At 34.7% G+C, this 26207-nt stretch overlaps 1 protein-coding gene across 3 annotated transcripts in view; it reads left to right on the forward strand.

The window, feature by feature from the left end:
* LOC111062357 (KH domain-containing, RNA-binding, signal transduction-associated protein 2) overlaps positions 1 to 26207 on the forward strand; it is a 271495-nt gene that overhangs the window by 87995 nt on the left and 157293 nt on the right. Inside the window, exons 1-2 of one of the 3 annotated variants that reach the window (XM_039443022.1) lie at positions 6311 to 6463; positions 14183 to 14284. The exons of 1 other annotated variant lie outside the window; for it this stretch is intronic. In XM_039443022.1, the coding sequence (XP_039298956.1) occupies positions 14215 to 14284 (70 nt within the window). In that variant the 5' untranslated portion in view covers positions 6311 to 6463; positions 14183 to 14214. Of the gene's footprint in view, positions 1 to 6310; positions 6464 to 14182; positions 14285 to 26207 lie in introns of those variants that run through there. One more of the 3 variants, XM_039443023.1, reaches the window with a different exon arrangement.

The raw sequence follows: 26207 nt of genomic DNA on the forward strand, positions 1-26207 counted from the left end.
GGATGGGGTGTTAAGTGCAGAAAGAGATAGACTAAAGTGAAAGAAAGAAGAGCTATAAGATACTGAGAAGATCTCTGTCTATTAAGAATTCAGGTGGAGGAGAATTGTGTAATTGCGAAGTTTCTTCTGAGTGCTTGTTCTGAGAAAAAAGGGTTTGAGAGATGGAGAGAGATAAAACAAGAATGTTGAAGAGGTCAAGAGAAGTGTTTTGTTGTTTGAGTCAGTGCTTTTGGGAGTCAGACGTCTACGCTCTGCAACGCTGTCACATTCAATCAACATACAACTCAACTTTTCCGTTTGATCACATCAAAGTCCCACTTCTTTTATTGCCATATCCAATCGATATCTCTATGTTATTCATTCATTACCACTTGCTCGTTCATCAAATCAAAGCGCTATCAAACAAGAGACATACTATACTCAAATTGATTGATTGATTGATTGATTGATCAGCTGCCTTTATTAAAAACCTAGGAGGGCGAAGTTAGGGCGCAGCCGGCCCTCTCTTACACTTAACCCTCAAATTGATGAGAGTTCTGTAGTGGAAAAACTCCCCCTTCTTCAGCTTGTCCAATACAAAAGTTCCATTATTCAGGGTATATTCTCTTTGTCCAAATTCATTGAATAGTCAGAGTTCGGGTTACATAGCTATTTTCAACCATCATCCAAATTCATGTTGAAAAAATGAAGAGTATGAATTTATCGATTTATATGTGAAATAATTACGTCGTCCTAAACTAATATGGATGAAATAATGCCTGGCATATTGATTACGCTTTACAAACACAGAACGTACGCTTCCCATCAGTTGATGTCATGTTTATTATAAAATAATTTTATATATATATATATATATTATTGTATATACATGAATAATGAGCATCTAATCCGCTGATGAAAAGCGTATGGCGTGTGTTTGCTTATGGCGCTTAAGTATGTACACAAATCTATGTATATTGCTTTGACAAGTACATTATTTGTTTGAGTTGCTGATTACACCATTAATTTAATTAACTCTTCGAAAAAAATCAGCTTGCAACAATATTATGATCGCAAATTTCGATTTTCAGTTTCAATTGCATATGATGATATGATACACCATGAGAAATATATCATACATAAACCATAACTGCAAATGTAATTAAAAATACCTGTAATTTGATTATACCTACAAAAGAACTTTCCAATTTATAGATAAAGATTTATTCGATTCGATTTTAATGTTGTATATTGGATTTATTATAGTGCTCATCTTTGAAATGAGCTACTGTTGCGTGGACCTCCGTGCATTGGCACTTCGCATAGCCTACTTTTCATGAACGTGGAATTCAGTCAAATTCAAATTTTAAAGGTGAACTTTTGAAAGCTACTGTTTGGTTCTTCTATTGTCATATGAGAGTTACCTGTATTTGTTACTGTGCACCATGCATTCCGTATTGAATGAGTGACATGAAATGAGGTGCCTTTTCATATGACATATATCATTCAAAACTGAAGGCTAAGTTGAATGTAATAGACATTATAACGGATAAAAGAAACTGCGATATTTTTCTATAAACGCACTAATATAATAATAATGCCGAGTGACCTGGCTGGCTCAGGTCTGGTGTCAGAGTTTTCAGGTCACACCTGATCAATTCCAGGGCCTCTGACATGACTTGACGACTGCCTTTTCGGCAGCCGGGACCGACAATTTAACAAATCTATACGTAACACGGGAGTGACCCGTGAAGAATATCTTGCCTCGGTCGGGATTTGATCACTGGCTTACAAAGCCAGAATTTTAACCACTGGACAACGGCCACTCTAAAAACACCCCAATTCTTTCTGTTTTTTCGACAAGGTACACATTGACAGAAATTGTGTTTTTTGAAGAATGTGTATGTGATTGTCATTAAATCTTTTGAAATAATAATCTAATATGTATCGGATAATAAGGAGAGAAAACGTGAGTCTAAATTATTAAAAGATCGGCTCTCAACAGCTCGCACATCAAATTAAGTGGGAGTTTGTATTTGAAAACAAGGAAGATTGTACTTGGAAGTGGCAGTTTCGAGAAGATACTCGTCCGCGATCCCAGAGCGCTCACTTTATCAGCCAGGATTCAATGAAGCGAGAAAGTCTTCTCGACGTCTCAGAGCACAAAATGGAGATGAAGCATCGCAACTCATCCAAATGAATTATAGATTACACCATCCACCATCTTCCTAAGTTGATAATAATTTGTTGATTATTCATGCACCGGGAATTCATCGTACAGGTGCAGTTGAGCTGTTGTCAACGATAGATACTCCCATCCCTCAATCTCTCCCGCTCTCTCATTCTCTCAAACCATCTCACTGTCATACAAACTCGCTTACCCTCATCAACAACAACATCATCATAATACAAATGATAATACACGTACATGTTCTCTAATGAAGCTTCTTCTAATGGTATCAAGATAATGTTTTTCATGAGACTATTTCGTCAAGTGAAACTTAATGAAGTTGAGTGCTACTTTATTTTTGTTCAAAATTTAATGAGGCGAGTGCATTAAATGGGAAATAGAATTACAGGATTCGAAAAAGTATTCTTGGTGGAAAGTAAAATGAATGAAAAACATTCATTCATATGCTTTATTTTATCCATTCATGGAAGTAGGTATGAATATTATTGAAATAATTGTAAGAGGAAACAGGTTAACATATCTCTACCGAATTCGGATGAATAGCATGATTCGGATGACTATTCATTATCATTATTATTCGTATACATTCATTATCACATTAGTATAGATTCATTCATCCACATTCCAATACAATGTGAATTCCATTTGTCAAGTCACATGCTAACATATTCCGAAATAAATGTGCTCACTTTTCACGCGTTTCATAACAATGTAGCATACTTATATTTTTCCATTTTGAAGTTATTTTTGCATGATTTTTTTCTACAAAATGTTTTCTCTCGAATTCACATTTACTTCGATATTCTGTAAAAAAAAAAACACAAACACATGTGTATCAATAAATATTTCAGTACCAGTCAAACTACAAAATAAACTGATGTATCATCAAGATGTTTATCTCTTTTTTCTTTTCCTCTCGAAATAATCCGTTCTCTCATCCATTACACTTCAAAATAAGAAACTTGCCTCTCTCCACGAAGTTGATTAGCACCTTAGCAGCACCTTTTAATTTTTTCGCTCCTTGCCTGCAACAAACTCTTAGTAGGGGTTTAAAAGTATATTTCCATTACACTTTTCTAACACTTTTTTACCGTAAAGTACCGGCCGAGATTTCAACTACTGAGGGGGTTAGCGTTGCAGTCTACAAGCGGGAGTGAGCGGGTTGCTACTGCATCGGTTCAGATGCTGCAGACGCTCTTCTACACTCACCATATGGATGAATATTTCTAGTTCTGAACACAAAATACCATTCAAATATTACACACAGTACCACGCTAATAAAGTCTCCCACGCTAATATTACTCCCAACTCAGCCCCTTAAATGTCGTCGAGCTGACACTTTATTTTCCTATCTTTAGTTTTAAAATTCATTATTATAATAAACTCTCTTATTATTCTTTCAAATTTATTTATTATTCATAGTTTGTGATTTATTTTATTATTGCTAGTGTTTGCCCTCTGTCTGATAATTTGCGACTCCTCCCTGCACACGGACAAATCATCCAGGCAGGGAGAATTTATTTATGTAATTCATAACACTTTTATATTTTGTAAATATGTAATATTTCATGAATATTTTATGAATAAACCAATTTGAATTTCTTTTTAAACTCAAATCTGCATAGCTGTTCTGATTGGCTTCTCTTCTTCATTGGCTTCTGAAGTCAATTTATTTCCCTCTCCTATTGAGCTTCCTTCCATATATTACTCTCTTTCATCAACGAAAACGTTTGCAGACTGATGAAGTTTCCGAATTTTCTACAGGATCAATGAAAAATCAGTAGTCCATCGGCTATAATATTCAATGCAATGATTATGAACGATAAACAATTGATTGTTCATCCAAAATTGAACTCTGCACCAAAAATAATGATATATTCCGATTTTCCGTTAAATCCTTCTTAGAAGTGTTATACAGTGTTCCTAAGTGAATGAATCAATTTCAAGGTAATTAATTCCTCACAAGAGCCAAATTGATATCAACCAATCACTCACTAATCATGATACCGATATAATGTATCTTAAAAGATTGGCTTGGAGAGATCGCTTTCCTACGTCAATAATGAATTAAGAATAGCTTAATGATGAAAATTCTAAATTTTTCTGTTGAATAAATGAAAATATCTCCATATAGGTAAATTGAGTTACAAATACCTTGAATTAGATTGAAATTGTAGTTGGAATGATGAAGATCTCAATGTCCAATCACATTATCAGCATGAACCCATGAGCATAGGTTATAATATTTCAAAGCGAATGAGATATAGTACATGTGTGATACAGTTGTACAGTATTATAAGTATTATGTTGAGAATATTCTAATAAATAGATGAGTGATACATCTAGTTAATTTTTTTCCTCATACAATACAGTACGTATCCTGATTAAATTATGTAGACCTCCCACTTCTTCAAAACAGATTGAGTAGAAGCCCTGAATCAGTAAGAAAATAAAGAAACACCTCTATATGAATAATAAGAATATATTAGAGGAGCGTCCCCTTAATTTGTTCCTTTTGGATTTCAATTTGGAAGTCAGCTGTGAAATTCAACACATTACACAAGGTCGACGAATCAGGTACAATAAACTTATTAGGCGCTTAGTACAAGGCACGCCCACTTTCTCATTGGCTAATGCTATTACGTCAGTAACCAGACTCCATTTTTCTTATAGTATTAAATTCAATCGTATGATATTTTCAAAACCCTTAGTCGCAGAAATATGAGGGGGATAATGATTACATTAGATGTATTTGAATTAATGTAGAAAAGTTGTAGAAACGCAAAGAATATACTAAATACACATACTAAATTTAACATTTTTGTAGAACTATTGGAGTAGATCTTAAAGGTATTTAGAATAATTTAGTTTAATGGAGTATTTGGAGTAATCATGGAAATAGTAACTAGCTTTGAGTCTTGCACACTTTGTATGGAGTTTATAAGTATAATGAATGTAAGTATAATGTATATAAATTATACAGTTTTCAAAAATATTTATAAAACTCAATAAAGGTTAATAGAAGCATAGCCTACTTTATTGGAACGGACATCAAAAAAAAATGACTCGTTCATAAATAAAAAAAAACAAATATTTCACGGCTCAATTTGATAAAAATTGATTCGACCTTCGAACAGGTATGACAATATTGAATACCCAATTCAATATTACCCTACTCAATTACATGCGAAATATTCAGTGAGTAGCTTTTACCAATAATATCCCTTATATTCTGAGACAAGACTTAGTAAATCTTCCACAGTACTCTCATTTGGATCTAAATAATTCTAACTCTATCGTCACTCAATCGAGCTATCCTTCAAATTGATCTCTTCAAATGTTCTTGGAACTCAAATCAAAAGAATCTTGGAGGTTGTATACTTTGAGTCAGGGCATAAATCAATAATTGTTGTGAGATAGCCTATGTTCTGCAACTGTTATCGAATACTATTGTTACTTATTCTAATACAATTTGTCATCAGAGACTGATGTGTCTAGTTACTGAAGTTTGTTTACTCGAATAGTCTACCTACTTAGATGCTTTATAAGTAACGGTTCTCGAAACTATTGATGCTTTCTCAATCTAGATTGATCTCTCCTCTAATACAATAGGTAGGTAGCTTATTCACAGTAGCTTATTCACAGTAGGTAGGTACTTTGTAGTTTATTCACACAAAATGCTTTAGCTGTTCATGGGTAGTTTATCAGGTTATCGTCAGTCAATCAGGTAACATGAATGAAATAGATAATCAGAGTTCACCGGCCAGACCATGGCCTGAATGTAGCATACTTACATGGAACATACTTATGTAAACATAGCAAACATACTTGAAGTTTGGACATGAATCAATGCCATTTGTAAGATGCTTGACACTTGAATGTATGCTACCGGCCTACCGCTCACCATAGCAACATCATTGTTCAACTGGGACGATGGAAAGGCATCTCTCAACCGAGAATGCCAGCTTTTGACGATACATTTCGGTAGAGCTGCTAGGTTCGAGTCCCAGTTGCCATGGTAAACCAGGGAAGCGAGACGGTACTCGGTAAGCTAAATCCAAATCCATCTAGCAACCCCCAATAGGGTTTGTGCGCATGCCTGTTGGTTAATACCCGACCAACCGAGAAGCCACAACCTGACTCAGTCATTTGCTGACTTCGCTTCGTGTAGGTTCCGACTCTCAAAAATACGCGCCAGGTTACGCGATTCACATAACCTCAAACAAGTTTCACTTGTCGCATTTTTCTTCAACCCCGGCCGCGGCCTGCGCATCACACTACCAAGGAGTTAAGGTAAGCTAATAATAAAACTAAATTGCCGAAAAGAAAATTATTCTTTGTGGATTCTCGATTTTCACAGCGGCCTACTCAAAATCACTATCTGTACAACATCAGCTTATTCTATATTATGTTTCCATCAGTTTTCTTCTCTACAGAAGATTCGCTCTCAACGGGAACAAAGGTTGCAGGGACATTCTCTATATTTATATTTCTTGATTAGCTGCTATTCTATAACTTGAATGTATCTCATTTTCCGTTTCATTCAGTTTTTCTTGACATAGACGATAAATAGATGATTCGATTTGAATATGAGGCTTAGATTCATTGTATTTTGAATTTCCCATGAAAACATTTCTTTCTCTTCAGTCACATAACATGATATTCACCATTCACTTTGAACTGTTCCACGAAGCCTATTTGTTTAGGTTGAAACTGAACTTGACTCTTCTTCACACACGGGCATCATAACCCATATTAAGAATATCCTTTATATGTATATTTGTTACTTCTTTTCAAACATGTTTTTAACATTGAAGAGGTGATAAATAAATCAGATTTTGGAAAAATTAATATGATTTACTTCAAATCCTTCATAAAAGATTCTCATTTGGTGATTCGATAGTATTGAATCAGTCATTTTAGGGAATTGGAATTTATGTTTGAGCTTTCTTTAGGATACCTCCCAAAGTTTAGCGTTAGTTTGAAAGAGTATTTTGAATATCCTTCAAACCTCAAAAAATAATATCCAGGAAAAGTTTCAGAGTTCTTGAAGAATTGTCAAAAATGGAATTCAAACACAATAGGATCATACACAAAAATTTGGTTTCGATGTTTATAATGTTTGTTCTTCCCCTTTTAATAAAGAAAGTTTGTCTTATTGAATGAGGTCACTTGTCTCAACCACTCATATATTGAGAGATTAAGAGAATAATTTCAGTTGCTACATTACTATAGAACCGAAGTGTAAATTCCTTGTTTGTGTGCCGCGTTGTGATTCATATTGGAGTAACAACTGGAACAAGTTTCTTGATTCTTATGCTCTAACAAATCTTTAGAGAACTCAGTGCCGGTTGCACAAAAGCCGGTTGAATTTTAACCGTAATTAATTTCACGAGAGCCAATCAGATAAGGCCTTTCTGATAAGACGGCTTCTCAAATTGGTTCTCGTGGAATTGATCACGGTTAAAATTTAACGGGCTTTTGTGCAACCAGCACTCAGTGTTTGTGTCCACTAAAAATTGATATTTGGAGTAACAACTAATTCAAATGAATCAGTGGCTGTGTTGATTTCAAGTCACATCTTATTTCAAATATGGATATCTCCCACAACACTTTCCACAACAAAAAAATTGGAGATTGTAATCATGTAAATGAATACAGAATCCGTTATCTGTAATCATGTCTTTTGCTGTACAGCTTTCTTTCATATCCATTACACATGAATTCATCTAGGTTCACGATGATTCATATTCGATTCGAGTGGGAAAATAATGATATCCTTTATCATCAAGAAGAAAAATTATATTTATTTTCATGGAGATTCTGTCTGCGAATAATATCATTGTAAATGATAAATTGATATTGAATTTTATGAAAGAATAACGAAATCCTTGATCATCAAAAAGAAAAGTTACATGTAGTTTTATGAAGACTCTGCAAATGCCTAGCGCTCTCCTTACCTGTCAAGAATCAAATTTCCATTTGGCACTTTGTGGGTGATGCATGATCTTCTTACAAGGGAACATTTCATCTCAAGAAGATAGGCTGTGTCTGCCCTTTCGCCTTGCTGCCACGAATTCTTAATTTCCATAAAGGTCTGTATGCTATTGCCTCAAGATATTTTTGAGGGAGCCCCCATGAATATTTATGACTACATGCATATTTGCATGAGCATCACGCTCTCCTTCCCTTATCGTTTTTTGAACTGATATCTCTCAAGTCGATTATCTTTTGTAACTCCACTTAGGGAGTACAAGGAAAAATCTTTACGATTATGGAATTTTCCTAGAATATTGTGTGCACGTGAATTTTATTCCTCCATTTATGATCTTGAGAATAAATTTTGCATAAACTTCTAGTTTACTTTCCACAATATCTTTATCGATTTGTAGATTTTTTCTTTCGTTTATTCTCTAAAACAAAAATTTCGCATCAATGTTCTCTCTATTTACATACTTCCATCGATTTACCTATACATTATTGTTTCTATTAGAATTTATAATGAAAAATAAATACCATTGATTTTCGTAGTGACTTATATCACTATATCACATTGAAAGGTTTCGAAATATTGATAGTTGTCTTCGCTAACCTTTTATGTGAGTTTTATCGAAACTCTTCATTACTTCAGTCTCAGTAACAAAGCTATATTTCTCACGAGTTTCTGCTCTAATCACTATAAAAAGATTTTTATTTTGCACTTCACATATTTATTTTTTCAAACATTCATATAAAACTCAAATTTTTACACCTTTACTTCTTCTAATTCTATTGCCAGTTTATATATCTCAAGTTATTCCTAATTATTATTCGAATTACTTCAAAACCATGCATGGAATCAATCTGGAATTATTATCAATTTGATATAATATGTAGGTACTTCAACCTTACTCTCGTGACAGTTTTTTTTTATAAAATGCTCAGTGACGTAATATTAGAATAATGTTAAATAGTTTGGGAAGGTTATCTTGAAATCTGTCGAAATCTTCTTTAATAAATAGGACGGTAATGATTAATCCTCTATTATTGCAATGTTCACACTCTAATTGAGTTTCAATTTGTGCTGGATTGACACACATACATTCTGTACATACTGTACATTAAGTACAGTATACATACTGTACAGTATACATTCAAGTACAGTATTCGTATTTTGAGAATTGCATATTATGTTTAGAGTACTCTCATATATATTATGTTTACATTTAGGATATAGGATTGTTCATGATAGGATATACGTATAGGATTGTATACGTGTAATTGATGGATTGCTTATTATATAGTACTCGGATACTTCCATACAAGTATATTTATCTACAGGATATTGGATGATGAAAAGTCACGGAACCCAAATTAAATTAAATGATATTGGTTTGGGGCTATCCGTGTGGTGTACCTATGAGGTTAATACTGTTTTGAGGATAGCTCAATATATTGGTGTGCTGACCGCATACACCACATATATTGGTAAGCTGATACGTAACTATGTACATAAATTTGATATTGATTTCCATGAGCATGATAGAATGTTGATTGGATTCCATCTGAATTAATGACTTTTTGGATTTACTAGAAGGATGCAATCAAATCTTGACTTCACAACTAATGTGTTGTGAGACGAAAAATAATACAAAATATTCGACCGAAACTAAGAAACTAGTTTCGGCTTCTACGACATCATTGATGTCTAGTGAACTGAAAACCCAAACAACGAACAGCGAAATGTAAAGTGTGAATGAAGACATACGATTGGTCATTAGGTATTCTGTCAAAACATAACATGCCAGAAGCAAACAAGCAGATCATTCAAACTACAATCATGAGACAACAAGCATTGACACACTTTCATAACCAACCAATGAAAAATTACTCAATATTAAAAACAGCAATCACGATAATACAAAGATTAACTACAAAAACAAGAGAAGAAAATTTGTATCAATGAAAAAGTCAAGGTCACATTCTAAAGAACAATAGAATCGATAAAATTGATTTATACTTACTTTTTATTGCGAATGATGGCCACGTGAGCTTTTTGCTTGTGCGTGGGGTGCGAGGGTGATTTGATGAGATGATCAAACGTTCATGCTTACCGGCGGGAATCGAACACACTACCAGGTAGCGCTAGCTGATTGAAGGGTGCAAGGAATGCTTTAAAGCTTTATTCACACATTTAAAGCTTTAAAGCTTTATTTATTTAGTGAATGGTCGCTATCCTGGCCGACGTACTACTGTTAGTTCAGTCACCAACTACTCAAAAAACACCGTTTCAAGAATTAATTTCAAACCAACTAAGCTTTTTGGGCAATGATTCTGCAGTATTGGACAAGAAAATTGATCCTCCGGCCTGTAGCTTTTTATTGAGTTTCGCAAAAACCTCTAATTTCCCGTTACTTTTCCAGTTTCTGAATGAAACGTGGAATAATTAACAACTCTCTATCTTCTATGGAATCTGAGTCACAATTTTCCAAGAACGAGTCAATTTTTTTGAAAAATCGGAATCCTATTCATTTATTCATGGAGACAACAGGTTACTCCCTACACAAATTACTCCTTCACAAATACTGCATTATAAAAAAAAAATACAATAAGCAATGTGAACTTACAATTGCAAATATTTTAGAAAAAGACCACATATTTTACAATAATGGAGGAGAATAACCAATGAATATCAGAGGACTGGAACCTGCTAATGAAGCAGCAATTAAATAACCAAATTTGAAGCAAAAAGTATGCATACACCCTAATGCACAATTGATGAATAACTGATAATATATAGCTGTACAAGGATACCTTACAATAGACTGTTTACGAGAGAACCAGAAGATGTCCATGGGCTAGGGATGGCTATCGATACATCAATGTTTGAAAACCTCGATGTTTCAACATCAAACATCGATGTTTACTTATTTATATCTTTCCTGTATAGGGCTACTTGTAATATAAAATCGATGTTTACTGTTCGATGTTTTTCATTGATCGATTGTTTTACCTAGACATTGGTCATTCGATGTTTTTCCCAACTAAAAAGTAGAAACAATTCCAATTTTTTAATTTAGAATGACTTAACTATGAAGATGACAAATCTTGTGAGCTGAAGTTGATGTATGTTTCTAGTAACAACCAGACTTCAATTATTCGAAAGACTGTTACGTCTTGAATACCAAAAGTCCAAAATAGCTGAAATTCCAGTTAGTAACTGTTAAAATATTGGAACAATAGCTACAGATAGAATTGTAGTCACTTTGGAAGCTCTTTTTGTACTTTTAAGTATTTCAAAAGTTATGAAAAATATGTACCAATAACTCAATCATCTTCCGAAAAAATTGAGTTCCTATCAATCATTATTTTACAGTTTTAAGTGATTAATGAGTGTTATTTTGTTATTCAATTTGGTTTTTAAACAATCTAAATTGAAACTTTTCTGTTTTCAAATGTTTGGACTTAAAATTGGACCTCAATTCAAATGTATGGAATATAACCTACCTTTTGGAATATTTATATTGTATAAATCAAAATTCGGGGAAGAAACAGTTTTGGGCTGTACCTGTTAGTCCTTCCCCAATCATTTCAAAGAATTGTGGTATGTTTATCAACAAATAAATAACCCGGTGCCCCGATATTGTATTTAAACACAACATAATCAATTATTTGACTCATGTCGTGTTTAAATACATAGGAAATACTTGTTTATATTATTAGTTCAACTTTATTCTCTATTCAAACTTTGGAAAAAAGAATACCGTCTTAATTTGTTTTATATTAAAAATTATTCAAATCTATAAAACAATATTTTAGAATATTGGATTTTATTTTTTGAATTTCATTAATAATATCAATCTCTGTTGTTGAACAACCTCTGATTACCTACAAAAAATTTATAAACTTTTAGTTTGGCTGCTGCCAATCAATAATATTATTTCTTTATGGCTACTTTTCAAAAGCTCTGTCCCTTTCTCTTACATGTACAAAATTTCTCTTACAAAAGGAAATTGATTTTCACTATCTAAGTCACTCTAAGGATATAATAGTCTTCGTAGTATCATCCGTAAAAACGTAGGGCGATACATAGATGGTTAAAAACATCGATGTTTTTCACTTATCGATGTTAAGGTGGAAAAAACAACGATGTTCAAAACGTCGATGTTTTGTCTTCCGATACCCATCCCTACCATGGGCCCAGAGAAACACAGGATTCGAACCCGCGACCAGGTAGCGCTAGCAGACTGAAGGATGCAACGCCCCAGTCAACTCGGCTATCTGCCTCGTTTTTCTTAAATTCATTTCAAGGAATTTCCGGCTTTCATCGAACATATTTTTCTTTTTAAATGTATAATAGTTCAAAATCCCTCTAGGCATAATTCTATGTTCTACAACCTGAGACCTTTCTATCTCAGATATATTCCCGGGTACACTCGACAACAAATTCCCTTGTACTCCATGTTCCGTTAAGATTCCTTGAGAGTACCTGTTGATGGTGCTATTTCCTAAAAATCGTACATAGTGCTGACTGAGCATTGAGATTACAGGACATTGAAAAAGTATGACTTCATTCATACAAGCCACAATTTTTACCGAGAACATTTCTCCGAAAAATGCGAGTGTAAACTTCCATTCGACAAATTGTAGAATAATTATGAGTCCACCTAGCAAAAAATCAGCTTTTCCCTAATTTGTTGCGCACACTGTATTTTGTGACTGAGCTTATTGTGGGAAAAAAATGTCCGTAGCTCAGTTCGTAGCAGTCCGTATCCGTAACATCATATTATAAGTATTATGAGGGAAACATTTGGATTATTCGATTATGAACGGTTATTATCTAATCATCATTTCTTGTGAACTACTCGCTATAAGAAATTCGAAATGTAGTGAAAATAATTTCAATATTACTAGGTATTAAAAGGCTACAACAAATTGAAAAATAGTGATTTCAATTTTCCATTTTTCACGATCTTCTGTCAATCAACAACCTGGAAAAATTTAATACAGCCGTATAAGAAATTCTAAGTTTTCTTCGGGTTCCAACTTGTGACAGTTATTACACTTGATTCAAATTACTTTCGATGAAATTCAAGTCTCCCTTCCACATGGCATTACAATACCACAGTTGAATTTATAAGTGGAAATCTGAATTTTTATTCTCACTGTGAGTTGGAAGAATACTAAGAATACACATTAATCAACTTTCTAAAAGCTTCATCAAAACTACTATTTTCCAGTTCTTTGCCTATTGTATCATTTACTGGGCCACATTGCTGTAGAAATCAACGTAACTTTGAGGTAATCAACCAAAGAGGTTTCTGAGCCCTTCACCGGAAATCTTTGAAAATAAACATCCAATTTGGTCTTATTCCACGCAATTTCTATTCCAGAAACTAACATTTCAAATGAGTTTTTTCTCCTCAAGTGGGCTAAATAAATACGCCAATGATATTGTAGTTCAAATAACTTTAGTCATTGAATTTTCTCATGAAATATATACTTCGTTGAATCATTTTTTTTTTAAAGTAAATCACAGAAATTCATGTCATATTTCAGAAACAAAGCCCTGTGTAGGCCTATTAATTATAGCATGCCACTATCTCAGCTCCAAAACCATTTTCAGACAAGCTTTTTCATTATAGGCCTTGTTTTAACATGATTCAATTTTTTTTAAAGGTTCAATGATTTTAGCTTTTGTGAGTAAACAAAAATATTAGGGGAACAAAACATTTTTAACAATAATTTGTGGGGGAGTCGTGTCTCCCCTGTCGACTGTGGATTCTACGCCCGTTCTAGGCGTTCATATTATAAAACGGTATTCAATCAAATAAGAAAACAACAAGAAATCTCTGCTAATACAGATACAGATATCTTACAGATACCTATGGGATTGTAGATATCAGAGATCTCTCTCTGTGTGACCGGGCTCTAAATAAAATGAAATTTTTGTAACTAAAATAAAAACTAGTGGCTCTATGCACTATTAGTGGCGTGATTCTACTCCTATCATATTCTATGATATATTTACAGGTTTTGATACTCTGTGAGTTTGTGGCACTATTATGTCGGACATGGACGTGAGTTTGGCCGATGAGGAAGAGCAGCAGATTGAGAACATCTTCGTGAGGCAAGGTGAGTTCAATCAACATTATTTCATTCGATTCATTTGATATTTGAAAAATATTTTTAAAACTGTCAAACTGTGAATAAAATTCAGTTGTGAACTTTAATTTCCTTCATGTCAAGTGACATCGATTGTGAGGAAGAATTTTGATAGGAGAGAAAACTCACTTTTTCAGAGCACGTCAGAAATCACGATGAGTGACAACTCATTCTATAAACTCAGATGATTTCCGTATCTGCTCTTGAGGTTTTCTACTTGTTGGCCATACATTTATAATTTTTGATATTGAGGTATTTCTGTATACAGCCTACCTGCATTTTATGATTGTTTTGACAATTTTTGCAATTGAAATTGGGAAATAATTGAAATCTGAATTAGATTTCTATTGGTTGGGTTTCATGTCATGCTTGCTTGTCCATATCTTGAGCAGTAGCGAGACATTTTTTCAATGAAATTCATTGTCATTGATTATTGCGAAAAATGACACAACAACAATACGAAACAAAATAAAGAGTATCATTCATGCAAACCACATCTGTCAATAATGATTATATATTTCATCAATGAACTAACTCTACTTGGAGCTCTAGGAAAATCTTACGATTCTAATCTGCCGGGATAGTGTCACTGTAAACTTATATTTCCCATGCGTACAGTTGTTATTATACTCGTTTCTTCTATAAACTCAAGATTATAATATTTTTAATTCTGTATAAAAAACTCAGCTTCGAAGTTGTCTGAACGTCCACCCGAATATTGCCTCTGTTATTGTTCTGTTTCTAATGGACAATTTGAAACTAAATTAGGAAATTGAAAAAGTTTTGGGCAATAGCCTGTTTTTACTTTCCTTGCCCTACTACCATAGGTAAGGAAAGTATTGCTTTCCAAAAAAATTAAGGTACACCAATTTCAAGTTTTCTATACGTTTCAAGGTCCCCTGAGTCCAAAAACATGATTTTTGGGTGTGTGTGTGTGTGTGTGTGTGTGTGTGTGTGTGTGTGTGTGTGTGTGTGTGTGTGTGTGTGTGTGTGGTGTGTGTGTGGTGTGTGTGTGTGTGTGTGTGTGTGAACACGATAACTCCATTCCTAATTAACCGATTGACTTGAAATTTTAAACTTAAGGTCCTTATACCATGAGGACTCGGCAATAAGAAATTCAATAAAATTCAATTCAAGATGGCGGAAAAAATGGCGGATAATTACTAAAAAAACCATGTTTTTCACGATTTTCTTTAAATTTATACCATGGACAGCTATTTATAAGCGCTATCAACTGACATTAGTCTCATTTCTGGGAAAATTGCAGGAGCTGCGTAATATTCTCGAGAAAAATGGCGGATAATCACTAAAATAGTATATTTCGCACCTAGGGCCGAAAATGAGATATTTCCGGCTCGAAATCGGTTTTTAAGTCCGAGGCCGTAGGCCGAGGACTAGAAAAGATTGAGAGCCGGAAATACATTTTTGCCCATGGTGCGAACGCTATTTTTCGCCACACCAAAAAAAAAACTTCCCAATATATAAGAAATTAAAAAATAAATAAAATTCAAACAGCCTATTTTGATAGTTTGAATCTTGGTTATGACAACTTTCACTGTCAATTAATTTCAATATTACTAATTAATGATTTACAATAGTGACAATATTTTTATACCATTAATATTTCGAATAATTGTTTGAATTTTTATAGCTCGCGCTTTGCGCCTGGTGCAATATCTCATGGATAGATGGATGAATAGAATTTTCATTACTATTGTGAAATAATGTGATTAAAAAATTAATATAATTGCATATTTCACAGTTTTGTCTCAAAATATATCTAAAAAATTGATTGAAATTTAAATTACGGTAACTAAATAGCTAATAAAAGTCGAAATTCATCGACAAAAAAAAATGTCACTGACCGAGGTTCGAACCTAGATCATGTTTGTAATTCACTGAGCTTAGAGCTTTTGAGTACACGCCTTTACACTCTCGGCCATTGCTCCTTTTGATCGAACTGGCCTGTAAGTCAGGTAACGTATGTAGGCTACTATAATATAGTGTAGCCTATAGCGGCAAACTTCAAGCCGGTTTGCCGGCATTTTCACAACAAAATATTGCTCTGAAAATAGTTAAATCATAGAGAAAACATTCGAAGATTCAATCTTGAGTGGGCCTAATGTTTTCTCTATATGGTTTGATATTGAAGAAAAATTATCTAAAAGTTTTAATAATGAATTACGGAAAAATTACTAGGAATTTTTTAGTCAAGGCTGAGTTTCACCAGTAGGCTTACCTTAAACTTTAGATCTCTGCTGTATTTTCCTATTATTATTGTTGATTGTATTGCATTAAGAAGTGGAATTCGATAATAAAAAAGAAACAATTATTACTCTACCTCACTTTTAAATATCGATACAATTATTGTACTTTGATTTCAAATTCGATTCTTCACTTTTAAAGACTTGCGATACGTACCTTTCTGACAATGGACAATGTAGCCAACATTATATTGTTGAGGCTATGGATATATCATCGTATTCTATTGTTTGATATCAAAAACACAATAATAAATATTACATTATGAAACAGTAATTTATAAAATATATTATTATAGACATAATACCGCGATTCACGATACATAATTATATAGATTATTACAGTCATTATGAGATTATCTCTCCATGATTTTTGTGAGATCGGACACGATCAGCTGTTATTCAAGGTCATTTTACAGCCCTAGGGCTGTAAAGTTTTACCGGCCTGGTCGGAAAACAATCACTTTCGGCCTCCATATGACGCACGTAAACCAGCTCATTACATCCAAGTGTGGCGAAAAAACATGTTTTCCCAGTTTTTTCGAAAACGGCTTAAACGATTTTCTTCAAATTTATACCATGGATAGCTATTCATAAGCCCTATCAACTGACATGAGTCTCATTTCTGGGAAAATTGCAGGAGATGCGTAATATTCTCGAGAAAAATGGCGGATTGTTACTAAAAAACCATGTTTTTCACGGTTTTCTCGAAAACGGCTATAACGATTTTCTTCAAATTTATACCATGGATAGCTATTTATAAGCCCTATTAACTGACATGAGTCTCATTTCTAGGAAAATCGCAGGAGCTGCGTAATATTCTCGAGAAAAATGGCGGATAATTACTGAAAAACCATGTTTTTCACGATTTTCTCAAAAATTACTCGACTGATTTATTTCAAATTCATACTCTGTATAGTTATTTATCAGCTCCATCAACTGGCATGAGTCTCCTTTCTGGGAAACTAATGGGGGGTTCACCCCATCCTTGAGAAATGGACTTTGTAACCTCCTTCTCATGCATGAGGTAGGTAGGTAGAGCAGTCTATAAAAATAACACATAGTCGAGATATTTCATCTGTAGAACAGCTGTTCTGACGACTTTTAAAAAATCATCGGATTTCACAATTATTTACACAAATGAAAAAGTACTCTGAAAACAATTATATACACTCGACTGATTTTATATCATCGACATATCATCGATGATGATATAATGACTCGTTTAAGTTTAATGACTCGACATATACAGTAGTCTGATCGTAGTTTCAAATAATTATGTTGCCGCCAATCGTCATTATGTTATTTCTCTAAATTATTGTCGTTTAAGAATGAGGCTCCCAGTTCAATGAGCAAGGAAAGTTGTGTGAGTGTACCACACCAGATTTTTTCTTTTCCGATCATTGTATTGTTTGTGCTAAATAAATGGCTTCCATTATTCTACTACATTATTGTCCTGATCTCTGGCTATTCTACCTACAATCATGTATTTGAGCCTCAGTTTTGACGTTCACTCAATTCCTCTTCAAACTTGTGTGCTTTAATGCGAGGAGTTACTATTCTACACAATTTTGATTCCAATTAACATCTATTCAACTCCTAGTTCTGTATATGAACAATAGCTATGACAGTACTACATAACCTTCCCAAAGGGTGGAATATTGTGGAACGGCGAAGGTAGCTTCAAGCTTGAGAATGATGGATGCATTGATTGTATGTTATTAGATGATAGTGCTCTATGTGCACCACTATTCAAATAAATGCATTACATTCAACCCTCTCAATCTGAAAGCTACCTTCGCCGCTGCACCATGTTTCCACGCCAAGCCGGGCTTGTTTCATAGGGGATCAGCGGCTATAATGTGTGTTCTTGAATACATAGAGTCTTTTATTTACTCAATTCTCGTTCTAGTTTATGGATAATATACTTTTATTTCTGCGTTAAAAGCATCAGATTTGACATATCGAAGTTACCCTTGCTAAGAGTGGTCTTGATTCGTGAGAAACAGTAGCTATATTATAATGTGCTGTTCAATGCATAGAGATGCTATTCGACTCAATTTTTGTACCAATTTACTGCTACTCTTCTATTAATTTTGTACAAAAACACTACTTTTGACCTTTCAGAACGTCTCGCCAACAATATTGTTGATGTCATCCATAAACTTGAGTAGAGTAGCAATAAATTTTAATCAATTTTCTCAATTTCCAAAACGATACACCTAGACAGATCAAGATTGTCTCCACTAAATAGTGTTGATCCATAAGGAGCTGTGATTATAATATTTGTAATGGGGGTTGGAGATGATGGTTAGTTTCCAAGCTCAGAAGTTGGGTCCGCTCTGCATGCAATGAAATGGCGCTATGCTTAAGCAGTGTTAGGAGTAGGGGGTCTTTTCGGCGCTTGGCAAGGTTTTAATGCTTGTGGCGGGGAATAGGTCATCTGTCTTCTGGCAGAAAGAGACAGAGAGAGAATGACAGAGTGAGTAAGTGGAGTGACGTAACTATCATAGGTAGCGCTGGGATGGAAGCATTTATTCAAACCTTGAGGAGACCTTGAATTAATGGACTATACTTGCCAGCACTGCTATGAGAACAGCTCTATAAGGACCAACTTGGGTTATAGTGATGGAGCAATCAACCTCTACCTCCCATCAGTCTACCCTTGTGAAGCTTGAGCCTGAAACTTGTTAAGCTTAGCTCACTAGCTTATCCTACCACTTTGGTTACCTCAAAATCTCTTTAATTAATTAAAACTTAATTGCAAAAATGTTATAATTATCCGATTCAGATCAATAGAATAAAATCAAATCAAAACAAATCTATTCTCTTCAATACTTTACAAAATTGATTTATATTGTACAGCATAACAATAAATACAGTAGTACTACAGTATAACATGAAATATTAGCATAGGAAACATTAGCATTAAGGACTATAGTAACAATTATTTTTTTGTACAATATATGGTGTTAATGTGAAATACCCTTACATTGCCTGTGAGTAAGGGTGAATCTAGACTATAATGATTCAGATTAAATTTGTATGAGAAAGTAACTGTACGGATAATGAAGAAATAAAGAAATTTGAAATTTAGTACATGTTCTTGAGATCAACGATAGCATTTTACCGGAGCTTGAGAACTTCCACTAGTTTGTAGCCTACTTGTCGCATCTTCTAGAATAAATTGAGTATAACTCTATAACCTATAAACCGAGCTAATGATATTTTTGGTTCCATCCCTACCTATTTCATTTCACAATAATTTTTAATACACTTCCAGAGATCCTGAATGAAATTCTCTGAGTTTGTTGGGAATATTCCTGAAAAGCCTATGAACTGTGAAATAAATGTTTGTGGATGAATATGTTTTGTTAATTCCAGATGTTATTAATCCTGAAATTGTTGCTGCTCGGGTGGAATATGTGTGAGTGTTTCTAATGAAAATATCAGTATGGTGCGTATACATATAAATTAGTGCATTTTTCACAAATAGTTGCATGATATCCAAAACATTGAAATCTTTATACAGGTCATGTGAGTAAGATCTACTGTCTCTCTTCAGTGCTACTCTCAAAACCGCTTTCTGTGCTACTTTTAAAGGTTTCAAATTAGTTTTATAGCATCCTCCCCATGAAATTATACCACTCTGTATTAGTGACTTAACGTATGCAAAATATATGTTCCTGAGTTTCTTCTGATTTAATATGTTGTTGAGCTTGTAGAACAAGAATATAGCCTCACGAACTCTGTTTCTGATGTATGCAATATATGCTTACCAATTGAGGTTGTCGTCGAACATTACGCCCAAGTACTTGTAACACTTCACTCATTCTATCGACGGACAACCACGAGAGGAGCTTTATAAGGGAACGCGCCAACTAGTCTCCCCGACAGTAAAGCTCCTTTTGAAACCACATTCGTGGGGATTTACTGACGGCGTCAACTGAGCTCCTGAGAGAGGAGCTTTACTGACAGGGAGACTAGTTGTCGTCAGCGACCGAGGAGCTTAGTTGTCGTCTACGGTCCCAACAACTAGTCCCCTCTGAAACAGTAGGGGATTTACTGTCGGGGAGACTAGTTGACGCTAGCGTGCAAGGAGCTTGGTTGTTGTCACCGAACCCGACAACCAAGCTCCTCGCTCGCTCTGTGTGCCGGAGTTTTTGCGAGTAAACTGACATATATATTTCATGCACTTACTCTATGGATTTCCTCAAATCACGCCTGGTTTTCCCAGTCATTCATAGCTTTCTTAAGAGTTATATCACATTTTTCAAATTTAACAAGTAATTACGAACAATTACTTTCATTAACAATTTATTTCTCAAGCCGAATTCATAAGATTCACATATTTATTTAATTATATACAAGTGATAGACCGATATATATTATACAACACATCCACACATTTCAGCTATATGAAAAAGGTGCAATTTATTTTTATATGGCTTATATCAAATTATAAAAAATGGAAATTGAGTGAAATACATGTTGAGAATATATATGGAATTAAAACTCATATATGAGTTAAAAATATGTGATAGAAAATGGTAATAGAAAAATTAGGTGAAGTGAGTGATGATATACTGTATATATTATATTCTATGCATAAATGCAGGAATCATTTGCGAGACGAACAAACTCATTCTGAAACTGCTTGCCAATTCAATAAGGAACATTTCCAAGTCAGTTGAATTCGGAAAGAGAAATAGTTTATTTATTAAATTTTATGTTCGCAGTGATAGAAGTGACAACTTCAACAAGCTTTTCTTCTAATAATCGAATTCATAGAATGTGTACAACAGTATCTGTGATTGTACTACAACCCCGCCCGCTTGAAGCTGGTTCCAATGTTCAATAGGGTATTAGCTGTCGGGGAGACTAGTTGTCGGGTACGATCACGACAACCAGACCCCTCATAGGCCTATCCAGCAGGGGATTTACTGTCGGGGAGACTAGTTGTCGTGAGCGTGTGAGGAGCTTAGTTGTCGCCGACAACTAGGCTCCTTTGTTCTAGTAGGGGATTTACTGTCGGGGAGACTAGTTGACGGCAATGGTATTTTTTGCCAGGGGATTTACTGACGCCTGGTGATCAAAATAGCGAGGAGACTAGTTGTCGGGGAGACAGGTTGACGGCGACCCACAAAGGGGTCATATTGCAAGAGTGTAACATTACACTCTGAGTAGTATCTTCAACAGTGTTTCTTAATGAAATTTCCATGTATTTATTAAAATTTTGTTCATATTCAGAGTAAATTTATTATGATCAAGCCCTTTTTTCAACTTTGCCAGGTCACTTACAGCATATATGTTTGATTGATAAATTAAAATCAGAATTAATTAATTAACTGAAGTATCTTGAAGACATCTAAAACTGCGAGTTTTAACAACAAAGTAATAGAAAAGGTGGAAAGAAATTCCAGGGTAGCCACAAATGTATTGTGTCATCACACACACAAGTCCAAGCGCTATGTTACTGTCGTTTCTCCCTTCGATGAATCAGTTTTAGTCACAAAAAAAGCATAATTAGAAACACAGACCACATATAATCAATGCATTGTATTTGTATTCCATTAGAATTACATGAAGATACCAGAACCTATTATATTTCATCAGAATTACATTAACATACCATAATCTATTAAAAAAGATACACTGTAGATTTATGTAGTTACAATACAACATTATATTATCGATATTCAAATTGCATTCTGATTAATAATTTCTCATACTTTGTGAAATTCGTTAAATATACTGTCATTTATTGTACTAAATCCTCTTTCCTTCTTCTTCCTCTTCTCATTGTAGTTCTTTTACTCTTTTCCTGGATCATGCCAGATGTGATGAGATTGAAAAACTGAGGTTCAGATTCTCTAGAAACAAGAGTGTGCCCCAATTGCCTCCCTGCCTGTTCACATAGCCTGCCGGCGGCTGTATTATTGTACAGTATTTGTATATATATTGTCGGTATATATCGGTATACTGTAGGTGGTAATACGTGAGTATGTTTGCGATATAGTGTGGAGTATGGAGTAGGCATTCTATTGTGTGGGGTGATAACAAGGCAGCTGCCACAGAATTCGTTAGCAGAGACTCGTTTTACCATTTTCCTATTTTCCAATCCTCATTTCTATGCCAACGACAATTTGTTGTGCGGTGCAGATACTTGTCACATATACTGTGCCGACGTTCCTCAAGTTTCGCACATTTTCGTCAAAAACTGAACGAAATATTTTGACAAAATCTGGAATATTTGGAGAAATTCATTTCATGGATAAATGAAATCCAATATTACCGAATTTAATGCATAGAAATCATTATCCCATCATCATTTTAAAAAGCAGTCATCACGCCATGTCAGAGGCCCTGAAATTGATCAGTTGCGACCTGAAAACTCTGACACCAGACCTGAGCCAGCCAGGTCACTTGATATTATTATTATCATCATCTTTATTATTTTCATCTATGTGACAGAGATGTGAATTTTTCCTTGGGGAGTAATGAAAAATGTGCATTGATATTCTTGGATCTGGTCAAGCATTCGATTCTGCGGATAGGGGAAAGTTGCTAAAATAAATGGAACTGATTGGGATAGAGGGAGTCTCATTAAATTGGTATAAATCATATTTCAGTAACCGTAAACAGTTTACTGTTATAAATGGAGGGAATAGCCAGCTGAAGCAAGTAGAATATGAGGTAATTCGAGGAAGCACTCCAGGTCCATTATTATTCTTGATTTATGTAAATAAAAGATTGAACTTAAAAAGCAAGATATATCTCTTTGCAGATGACGCTGCTGTTCTGGTTAGGGGGCCTGACTGAAAAACCTTACTGAATAGGGCAAAGAGGAACTTGGCGTCATCAAAAACATGTTTTGACCATAATTTATTGACGCTTAATGTCAGTAAGACAAAGTCAATGCCGGTCTCCCTGAGAGATGCTAGCAACACCTCAGTTGAAGGGGTCAAACTGCATACATGTGGTAACATTAACAATAACTCTTCTAACTGGATGTGAGTCAATTGCAAGGGTAGACTCTTACAAATATCTCGGTGTAATTATTGATAATAGATTCAACTGGTCTGCACATGTTACTCATCAGAACAGCACACTAAATGAAATGATCTATGTTTTCAGGAAACTTGGAGAATATTTGAACAAGAACGAAATCCTAACAATTTATTACGCATTTGTTCAATCAATTATTGAAGGAGGGATCCTAGCTTATGTAGGAGGATTCAAAACTATTTTGAATCCTCTATTCATTACACAAAAACTGATTCTAAAGGCTGCACTTGGGAGGCGTTGGGACTACTCGAATGAGGCGGTTTTCGCAGAGATAGAGGTGTTTGATGTCACACATTAGAACTTTGGACAAATACATATTCAAAAACCATTCTGACATATTTGACACTATTACATATAATTATACAACAAGGAGAGTAATACATAACAATATCCAGATGCCACCATGGGTTTGCATAGTCACGTATCGGGGGGGGGAAGAAGTTTCTTGTATTTCTAGGGGGTGGCATTCGGATAGGGGGGAGAAATATAGTTCCTTTCATAGTGGGGGGGTATTGTCATTATTATTATTATTATTAAAAATGTGAACAAGCTTAACCGATCTATGCAAGTACTGCAATATTATATATATATATAATATATATATATATATATTATATATATATATATATATATATAATATATATATATATATGCCTATTCCCACCTTAGACTCATTCTCGCACACAGGCCGTAATGCCTCTGCGAGAGTAAATATATTTCTTAATATATATTTGTATATCTGCTGTCATTTCTGTGGTGCTGGAAGTGTATTGTAAAGTGTAATCTTATTTTTATGTTGTTCTACGGTAATAGCGTGTATAACTTATGAAATAAACAACTTTTGAATTGAATTAAATCCATCAAATGGAAAATAAATTATGCGTTGCAATACTCCACGACCTTGAGACTTTTAATACACTGAAAAATGGTCATAAGGTAAGGGACCACACGTTTAATTACGCCATATCTGAGTGACACTATGAAAGAGGTTTCAAAAGAAAAATAAAAAACATAGCTTTTATATTTTGTTGCTGTGGACATCTTGTTACTGATGCTCAGTTTGTATTTATCAAGATGTTTTCTGGTCTGAGTTTGTCAAGATCTCAGTTTATCAAATACCTTGAGTTTGATTCAAAATGGCGGATCTGAGATGACGGTACAAAATTTTGAATCAACAAAAAAGTATTTTTACATTGTTCGAATAGGATCCGCAATGAAACAAGCTGTAGAATCATCTTACTTTCTTTGTCTCTCTATCTTCTATTTCTTCCTATTTTGCTTTTCCTCCCGCTATCATCCTATCTTCTCTTCCTCCTCCTTTTTTTCACCTCCTTCTCCTCCTCCCGCTACTCCTCCTCATCCTTCTCCTCCTCCTCCTCCTCCTCTCCTCCCCCACCACTCCTCCTCCTCCTCCTCCTACTCCTCCTACTCCACCGCCACATTTTCCCCCAACCTTTCCTCTTTCATTTCGTCTCCTCCAATAAAATCTGTACGCGACAACTCTCTCTACCTCACACAAACTCTCTTTCAAGTAAGTGCGTGTTATTCAGTAGGTCGTTTGCACTTTTGCCCAGTGGATTAGAAATTAGAACACATTTGAACGAGTGGCAGCGTGCACACCGCAACACAAGACCGCGACACTGTTTCAGCTGCAGTTGAATGCCTTACACGGTGTATGGTGTGTTTTGGGCCTGAAACAATCTTGATGGTACAAAGCTGGCTCTCTGGGGAGTTGCAGGGGGTCTTGCATGGCAGGGGGAGTAGCAGGGGGGCTAAGGAGCAAGCAGCCGCCCCTGTACAAGGAAACAATCAGGAAAACGCCGTGGGCAACGTTTCTACTACTTCTATACAGTATTCTCTACCAACTACCAACTCCCTATTCTTCTTCGTGTGGTGTCGACACAAATTTTACTTCTTCATGACCTTTGCTACAAACGACCAAATTCATACGTTTTCCATTTTTTCCATTTCGAGATTTATTTATTTAGCGTATAGCAGATACACAAAACATATAAAGCTCATGAGTTTCAAATGTCTACATACACTCGAATATACACTGAATATTTCCAATTTCTAATATGCACTCGGTATACACTGTATATTTCCAATTTCTTTGATATGTTGTGTAGTTTTCAATCAGGAGAACATAAGTTTGACTGATCACCATGATTTGCTAGTCCATTTAACGTTTTAACCTATGTGCACCATGGAGGCGAGCATGTTACACATTATTTAAGTTGAAAATCTGATTCCTGAAACAATTTTGTGATTAAAGAAGGTTGAAACACAATTTTCAATTTTCACAGAGAACATTTTTTTCTTAATCATCTTCACCATTACAAATGTCCAAAATTGCTTCAAATAGTGATTCATCACATGAAAATAATCCAAATAAATATAGAATTTCTTTTCAAGATTGGAGTAATGTTTTCAAACTTTTATTCTTTATTCAAAAAAAAGCATACATTTCGATATAAAATGAGTTTAGATGGATGATTCGATTCGAATAGAATTCATGGGAAGGGGCTAAACAATGCCGTTTCAACGGCCGTTCGGGCCAATGC

Source organism: Nilaparvata lugens, chromosome X, assembly GCF_014356525.2.
Source record: "Nilaparvata lugens isolate BPH chromosome X, ASM1435652v1, whole genome shotgun sequence".
In the NCBI taxonomy this organism is placed as follows: Eukaryota; Metazoa; Arthropoda; class Insecta; order Hemiptera; family Delphacidae; genus Nilaparvata; species Nilaparvata lugens.